The sequence below is a fragment of the Mizuhopecten yessoensis genome, unplaced genomic scaffold (genome assembly GCF_002113885.1).
Source record: "Mizuhopecten yessoensis strain PY_sf001 unplaced genomic scaffold, ASM211388v2 scaffold10713, whole genome shotgun sequence".
Classification (NCBI taxonomy): domain Eukaryota; kingdom Metazoa; phylum Mollusca; class Bivalvia; order Pectinida; family Pectinidae; genus Mizuhopecten; species Mizuhopecten yessoensis.
This window is the reverse complement of record NW_018408684.1, coordinates 717,080-726,447: the sequence shown is the minus strand read 5'-3', so window position 1 is coordinate 726,447 and position 9,368 is coordinate 717,080. Positions and strand designations below refer to the sequence as shown.

Here is a 9,368-nt window from a genome sequence, read left to right as displayed (position 1 = left end):
CGAACTTTTCTACGGGTTTACCTTGTTTGAGCTATTTGTTGTTTTATAGACAGAAATCAGAAAAGTGTTGATTCCGGAAAAAGGCATGTAACTTCAAGCACACATTTAAACGGCAAGACTGCACAATCCGGAATGGTAACTCGATGATAAACTAATGTTTAACGCGCATTTAACAGGAGGGCATTGGCGAAAACCTGTTTGTTTGCACATAGCACGAGCACATTAAATATATATTATTTAAATTTTATCTGGGATCAATTGCTACATTTTAAGCACGAAGATAAACGACAGGCGTGCTCATACATGTAGCCATAGATCTATATACAGATGAAGGGGTACTAAAAAAAAGGTATTATTTGCATCAAAAACAACTCACATAGTGGGAAAATAATGATTGTTCGAGGGGAGGTAACTCGTAAATGTGTGTTTTACTTACTGGTACCTTTAGTTTAATCGTTCGAGTTTTTCGATAGCATTTCGGTTTTGTTACGTCACCTGCTCCAATATCGAGACGGGTATCGCACAAGTGATACCTGACATCGCAGCTATTCGTGTTGCAGCTAGAGGTCATATAAACTTATTGAAAGGTGTAAGGCATATTGCATAAGATAGAGCGAGTTCGCTTCGCATTTTAAACTAGATTTTTGTTTTTGTGTGTTTTTTTGTGTGGGTATTTTTTTGTAAAAACTGTTTCTATTAACTTATTATAATCCGAAAACAACCAAGCTTTAAATCTCCGCCAGATGAGTCAAATGACGGGATAAATCCCATTAACAATATAAAGGGCTCTACCGAAAATTTACAAACATATTCGTCTGCTGGATAACCGAATTACTCGGTACTGAAGGGGACGTAAAACCTATCAATCAATCAATGTACAAACATATCTATTTTTGATTTAGGATACCTGTACAGTATGTACCCGCGTTGCGTTCTAATCGTTATATTGTTGGTACATTGTACCTGACTTTTCAGTATGATACTGCAGGATGTTATCTCTGTGTTAAGTATTCGTATTGTCTTAAAAATGGGACAGGTGAGTCTGAACATTCGATACATAATGTTGTTTGCCTTGTAAGATATATTTGAAATTAAGTTTGAAATATTTTATCGCTAAATATCAGACACTAATTTTGCCATTGGGTTTCATTATGTATAAGTAACATGTTCAATCTATAAAGCAAACAACGGATGCGCTTTATGATTAACATATGTACATGTATGCACAATTATATGCATCATGAATCAGAAAAAATCAATAGATTTAAAAAGTCCATACTCATTGTTTTCATTTTTTTTATCTCACGTGTCAATCAACCCATTAAGTGTAGGAAACGCCGATCATTGTCACGTGCTAATCAATCACCTGTCATCGGACTGTGGCCGCTGGTGATCGATGAAACCGTTATTGATCGCTACACAAATGCACTCGAGCTGTCGTGGTATGTCCGGAACAAACTGCAGAAGGTAAGATGTTTTTCTAAGCTTAAATAATGATATTTGATATTATATCTCCTTGCTATTTCGGTTTAATATTGTTAGAACAGCTAAAACTTCAATGCATTAAGCTTTTACCTGTAGAGGTTTCTAAGCAACGGGAAGGTTGTATAAGTGAAGATCAAACACATAGCACAAGAGGTAAAACGGGGCAAAGCCTTGTGTTATGTTTACACGGTATTTATACATTTATTTCTGCTGAATATTCATGTGTTTCAACTTATTCTAGATGCAAATTGACAAATTGTGAAGGATTTGGGGTTTCGTCAAATGGAACCAGACTCAACATAATACATTTGCATACGCCGTATTTATAAATAAATGACCCCTTATAGATAGTATTACACATACGTTGCTACCTTTCTAATTATTGATATTACATGTAAATACTGTTTGCCTTTTGACAGCCCCTTTATTATAACAATACATACATTTTTAATTGAACGTTCCATGAACCAATGCCACACTTATAATCTCCATTGGTGTTTTAACAGCCTTGATATCACAGTTTATAGGTTTAACACATAACATTTCTGTGATTACAATTCTAGTGTCAAATGAATCCACAGCTGAGATGTCAACTATAGATGTATTTTATATTTTGTTTCACCCATTTATATATTCTATGATAAAAAATACATATCAAAAACTGAGGTAGGGTTGGCTCTAATTCACTTAAATTGTCAATGGTCCGTTAAAACCAAAAGTGTTAGCTTTGACTCCCCTATACCATAACAAGCAGGATACAGCCGTGAATCTTCAGCTAGGGTTATAATGATATACACCATTTGATATAGTGCCCTATCTAGCTAACACAAACCACTCTAAAGCGCTTTACAGTTCATAGGTATACAATTAATACAATCAGGAAATACACTTTTTTGAGGAATTCGCAGGAGCTGCCTTATCAGGCGCTAACTACTAGTCATATGCCACCTGGCTAATATCTCCCTATGGGTGTATGACTGCATGCGTACTGGAGATGTATTGTGTTCTGTTTGTAGTGAGACCGTGCTTCCAACGTACCTCGACATATCGTTCAATACGTTCACACAGAAACTATTACATAAGTTGATGTGCTCCTGTTTGTTTAGAAATATAATTGCACTTGACGTAAACATGTACATTGCTCATGTATATAATGTATTTCTATATATGATGTAAAGCGTATTATCCTGTAGGTTATGATCAAATCACTCATGTTTAGTCTTAAACCAAAATGTATTGTAGCCATGCATTACCAGGTTGCAGTATATGCTATATGTTTTGATTTCATTTTCCAGAAACTCAGAATGAATGGCAGCCTAAACCGACTATATTATGGGGATACGTCTTCCCAAAACATAGTGTCAAAGCGTCGAGATACAACATTCTGAGTGACGAAACGTCGAGACACAACATTCTAAGTGACGAAACGTCAAGATACAACATTCTAATTGACGCAGCGTCGAGATACAACATTCTAAGTGACGAAGTGTCGAGATACAACATTCTAAGTACGTCGAGATACAACATTCTAAGTACGTCGAGATACAACATTCTGAGTGACGAAACGTCGAGATACAACATTCTAAGTGACGCAACGTCCAGATACAACAGTCTAAGTGACGAAGCGTCGAGATACAACACATTCTAAGTGACGAGGCGTAGAGATACAACATTCTAAGTGACGCAGCGTCGAGATACAACATTCTAAGTGACGCAGCGTCGAGATACAACATTATAAGTGACGAAGCGTCGAGATACAACATTATAAGTGACGAAGTGTAGAGATACAACATTATAAGTGACGAAGCGTCGAGATACAACATTATAAGTGACGCAGCGTCGAGATACAACATTATAAGTGACGAAGCGTCGAGATACAACTTTATAAGTGACGAAGTGTAGAGATACAAAATTATAAGTGACGAAGCGTCGAGATACAACATTATAAATGACGAAGCGTCGAGATACAACATTCTTAGTGACGCAGCGTGGAGATACAACATTCTAAGTGACGCAGCGTGGAGATAAAACATTCTAAGTGACGAAGCGTCGAGACACAACATTCTAAGTGACGAAGCGTCGAGATACAACATTCTAAGTGCGTCGAGATACAACATTCTAAGTGACGAAGCGTCGAGATACAACATTATAAGTGACGCAGCGTCGAGATACAACATTATAAATGACGAAGCGTCGAGATACAACATTCTTAGTGACGCAGCGTGGAGATACAACATTCTAAGTGACGCAGCGTGGAGATAAAACAGTCTAAGTGACGAAGCGTCGAGACACAACATTCTAAGTGACGAAGCGTCGAGATACAACATTATAAGTGACGCAGCGTCGATATACAACATTCTAAGTGACGCAGCGTCGAGATACAACATTATAAGTGACGAAGCGTCGATATACAACATTATAAGTGACGCAGCGTCGAGATACAACATTCTAAGGGACGCAGCGTCGAGATACAACATTCAAAGTGGTCGAGATACAACATTCTAAGTGACGAAGCGTCGATATACAACATTCTAAGTGCGTCGAGATACAACATTCTAAGTGACGAAGCGTGGAGATACAACATTCTAAGTGGCAAAGCGTCCAATAATAGTCTAAACACCGTCAAATTGAGACACGTATTTAAATACAGATCTATATGCATGTCTTCAAGGAATTTCTGATTCCAGCGAATAACGTTTTACTGTAGAATATAGATACATAAGGGATACATATAAATACATAACAGAAGCGGGTATTTTCTATAGATATTCAGGACAGCACTAAACGACACGAAATATGAATAATCGCACCACAACTCCTCGAATCGACGATAAGTTAAGTCCAGAACATAAGAAAAAAACAAAAGGTCCTCTCATTACTCCAGCCATTAAACCGTGTACTTATCAGGGGTCAAAGGGCAGTGTCGAGGTACTGGATATTAAAGTTCCAATCAAACAAACATCTATACAGGTGGGGCTCGGCCCCTCATCACTAGGAGCTATCCCCAAACAGCGAAGCGTGTCTATCTCTCTAGCCCGGGACGATGAATTCGCTCGAAGCCCTGTGGGGGCAGACAATGACAATCGTAGAGAGATCACTTACATCGGACAAGGCTCATTGGACACGTCAGCTAAGGGTAAAGGTCAGCATGGCGGGTTCATCGGCCGTATGAGACATGATTTAACATACAGAAACAAGTTTTTTCAAACTTTGTCTATATTCTGGGCATTCTCTGTTCTGGTGAGTCATGCATTTATTGTTATTTATTTATTTCAATTCTGGCGGTTCTTTCGATTTGTGTATTTGTCGCTTAATTTGTTCTAGCTGTTCTGGTGAGTCAAATCTTCACTTTTTAATTAAAAACATATATATAGAAACAATGCACTGAATTATCCAGAATTACCGATGATGGGTGACTATACATGTATCAGGGAATACGTAATCGATGATGTTGGGTGTGTTCTTTGGACAAAACTGGCAGAATAAATGACATAAGATAATTCAGAGAATTAAAGTACTGCAGGTTTTTAATCCAACGATGATAATGCAGGGTAACAATGTCATTTACATATTGTTTGATCTATTTTAGGGATGGACAATTGGTCAGTTTGGTCCTTCGTTCCTAGACCTGCAAGTCATCACGGGGTCCAGTCTGAGAGAGGGTTCGGCCTTTATGACTGCCCACTCCGTAGGGTACCTACTCGGCTCCTTGACCAGTGGCCTTGTGTTTGACAGTCTGGACAAGGTCCTTCTGGTGTTCTATCCTGTCCTAGGGAACGCTGTCACGATCGCCATCATTCCGTGGTGTTCTCCGTACGGTCTGATGGTGTTCTCTCACTGGGTCAAAGGTCTTTTCAGCGGTGGACTGGATGCAGGTGCGTGTATTGTTTGAAGTCGGTGGTGCACGGCACAGGGACCTGATAACTTATTACAGCTATATTTGGACCTAAACGAAGGTGCTCAGAGTAATTTTACATGTTTTAGGGGTTTAGATCGACTTTCGGTAAAAAGTCATATATACCAAAGGTCGAACTAAACTTACGTATACTCTGAACACCTAAGTTTAGGTACAAATATAGCTGGAACAAGTTTTCAGGTCCCTGTGGCGTAGACCTGTCCTGGTGTGTAGAGAGTGATTGCAGGCCAACACTTGGTTAACGTGACAGACTAACCAAATGCTGTGTACATCAACGATCCCCGAACAACTGTTGAATACTGTAACTAAGTGTTGGACACTGGTTCCCCGCCATGACTATAGCTTTTATAAATTAGTTCTCAAAAGAAAACCACCCTTGCTATATTATGAAATATTATCGAATAGTATGAGAAAATGATAAAGATGAAAGGGAGAAAATATTATCAACAACAGTGTTCTGGAAGGGAAAATATCAGCGAAGCTACACTGGGTTTCGAACACTGGATGTCAGATTTAATACAACCGCTGTAACCGATTGAGCTACCAGAGCCCGTATTCATGTATTCTGTGCTCAAGGCAACTTTCTTTTATCACATTTTAATCACATGATACGGCCAATAAGTCTGTGTAGCCATTTAAAACGATATTCGGTTTTTAGTCTGTTCAATTTGTTTTCGAAAAAGAGCACATAATCCCAGTTTGAGTATGAGAACGGTTTTATGAATACGGGTCCTGGTCAACGGAAGTAGCCTGCTGCAGTTACACACATGTATAGTCAAACGGAGTTAAGGGGAGGTCACTGTATATGTGACAATCCACAGTGCAGTGGGACAGTGGTGCTTAACACGTCTAGCAACTCTCTACATATCAGGATAGGTCCAAGCACACTACTGTACCTACTATAATGTAACATAGTAGCAGGTCCCTGTGGCGTTGTATACATGATATACATTGTATAAGTTATATTATATCAGTCGATTTTAACACCTCTCTTATAATCATATTGCTTAGTTCTTTTCAGCAGGTTTGTATTTCTTATTTAATTTAAATACACAGAATGAATAAGATGAAATGTATTGTCTATCACACCCTTGATCTGGCTTTTACTTATCACAAACAATACATTAAATCTCACAAAAACGTTTCATTGTAAGACATGGTTATTTTCTATTTACAGTGTGTAATGCCGAGACTGTGTATATATGGGGAGACGAAGGGAGATCGTTCATGCAAGCTCTTCATTTCTCATTCGCGATGGGAGGAATTCTAGCACCAATGGCAACGGCGCCATTTTTGGTCGACGATCCTGATATACGAAATCTAACGATGATGAAACAGTTGTCAAGGAAACAGCGCAGTTTACTTGGTAATGATACGTTTTCCTACGATACCATGAGTTCAGCTTTAGAATTTACGACAAAACGTTTAAACACAACCATAGAAACCATGACGTATAACATTACGTCATTTCTAAATTTGTCTTCATCTACTTCCGGTCTCACATTTCTGGCAAAGAAAGAACAGTTTAATGTGACAATGTCTTCACTCATCCATAACACGGCAACGCCTGTATGGCAAAACTCCACGGTCACAGCGCCGTCTGTATTAAACTCTGCAATGACGACCATAGCGAATGCACTTCCGTTAGAGCTGCCGGATGAACCATCTCAGCTATGGAAAGCCTGCACGATCACATCTATTATGGGTCTCACAGCTTCCATACCATTCATCGTTATGCGTCTGAAGAGAACAAAACTAGAAATGGCGAGTGGTCGAACAGACGAGGACAAGTTACTTCGCATCCTCCCTCTGGCGACAAAGGCCTTAATTTTGTTCAACATGAGCTTATTGCTTGGTACATACAGTGCTATCGAGGACACATTTGCAGGTTTTTTGACGACGTTTTGTGTAAAACAAATGAAGTGGACGAAAGCCAAGGGATCATTCGCTACATCGGTGTACTGGGCAGCATTTGGTGGTGGTCGATTTGTTGGAATCTTCCTCGTGAAAATGTGCGACCCTGTACGAATCATAACTGTATATTCCACTCTGTTGGTTTTGTCTTTCGTAGGACTCTACTGTACTTCAACGGGTCAGTTTGATGGCGGAGTGTGGGTTTGTGCATTCTTAGGTGGATTCGCCCTGTCTGTTATATTCCCAACTATTTTCACATGGACAGAGGCGGAACTTCTTCCCGTGACGGGGAAAATCGCCTCGATTTTCTTGATTGCATCATCTAGCGGTACAATGGTGAATCCTATTGTTCTAGGATACCTCATGGACTCATTAACCCCTATGTGGTTCTGCTACTTACTTCTAGGGGAGAGCATCGCTATGTATATATTGTTTCTGTCCGCCTTAAACATATCGAGAATCGTGAAAAACAGACAGCGTCAGAGCAGTCTGGAACTGGAAACAGACAATTATCTACCAGAGGAAGAGGAAGAGGAAGAGGAAGATTACTTCGACGACGATGACAAAATTGATGTCGCAACAGAAGAGGAGAAAGAAAAGCTACTGGCAGAACAAAGACGTCAAGAGTTCGAGGAAATGATGAGCGCGAGATCCATGTGCATTGATATGAAGGACATCGATTATGATAACAAGCTGATTTTTATTGACACTTTGAAGAAATGATGCTATTAACTTGATCAAATAACAACAACACTTGGTTTCATACGACCTATCAAAACACAGAGTCAAGTCCTAATGCGTATCAAAGCAACGAGGGAGATTCGTTTTCCTGTTTCAGCTCCATGGTATATACGTAACAAATGCGCGTTAGCTTTCGTGCTTTTTGCAACAAAAAACCCCACGAACAAACAAACACGACCTTCATCGGTCTTTATAATTTCACTTAAAAGGGGTTTAATATGCAAAGTCGCTTGTAATATATTCAATTTTTGACAAGATATGGATTTTACGCACTGCCATATCTAATTGTTATTAAATTCGACCAATAAAAAACGATGATCTAACAAATGAATAAGTCATTTGTTTTATGGTTTTTAAATGTGACCAATCAGAAACGATGATTTAACAAATATATGTGTCCGTTGCTTTGGGCCTAAATATATGTTATTTCATTATTGAACCATGCTTGCATATATGTACATTTATGTAATAATTGTTATGTATTGTTCAGCGACGTATTTTATATTCCGTCTTTTCGTATTACAGAGTTATCTGCTCTTTTGCGCAGGTATTGCTTGTTACGTCATTTGCTTGTGAGAATAACGTCAATTTTTGAGAAAACAACGTTATTTTCTCACACAAACCAATGACGTAACAATCAATAACTGCTCACAAGCGAAGATAACTCTGCAATACGCAAAGACGGAATAGCTGTGTAAAGCTGGCTGTAAAAGAGTAAGCGAAAGACGACATCTTTACAGCAGAAATCAATATTAAGTTCAAAATATACTTACTATTCCAATGCTCGAAACTACGAGTAGTGTGTTTGTTAGGCGGATTGTCATGTCAGGAAATCCCGAATAAAATATAGAAGTTCAATGTTCGTGCGTCACTTGTGTTACATTGACTTCCACGAGAGTTCTTTTTTATTCGAAATTTGGATGTAGTGCACAGAGACAAATATCTATTCAGTTTACACTTATTTCATACAACAAAACGGTTAACAAAGACTATCAAGTCCTTACGGCTTAGGGTTAGAAACGTTGCCATGTAAATACAATTTAATATGACATCACTGGAAGATCCCCAAGTCATCATTGAACGTTTTTTTTGTGTCAATTAAACATGGAAAAATAATTGTCTCTTGAGTTACGGGCATTATGCATCGTCATCCCCTTTGTATGCTGGTATACTATTGTAAATTTTGCATGCATTGTATTGTATTGTATTGTATTGTATAGTATTGTCTGTAAATATTGTAAATAAATCTCACTTTTGAAACCGATGGTTCAAAAGACCCAAGGTAATAAAGAACTGGAACCTGAACTTGTGT

At 38.6% G+C, this 9,368-nt stretch overlaps 1 protein-coding gene across 1 annotated transcript; it reads left to right on the top strand.

Annotated features, from left to right (window-relative positions):
• The first annotated feature begins 3,775 nt into the window (after positions 1-3,775).
• On the top strand, positions 3,776-8,627 carry LOC110461987 (sodium-dependent glucose transporter 1-like). Its single transcript, XM_021515746.1, has 3 exons — positions 3,776-4,725; positions 5,075-5,360; positions 6,579-8,627. Exons 1-3 carry the CDS (start codon positions 4,282-4,284, stop codon positions 8,036-8,038), a joined length of 2,190 nt encoding a protein of 729 aa, XP_021371421.1. The 5' UTR covers positions 3,776-4,281; the 3' UTR covers positions 8,039-8,627.
• Positions 8,628-9,368: the final 741 nt, after the last annotated feature.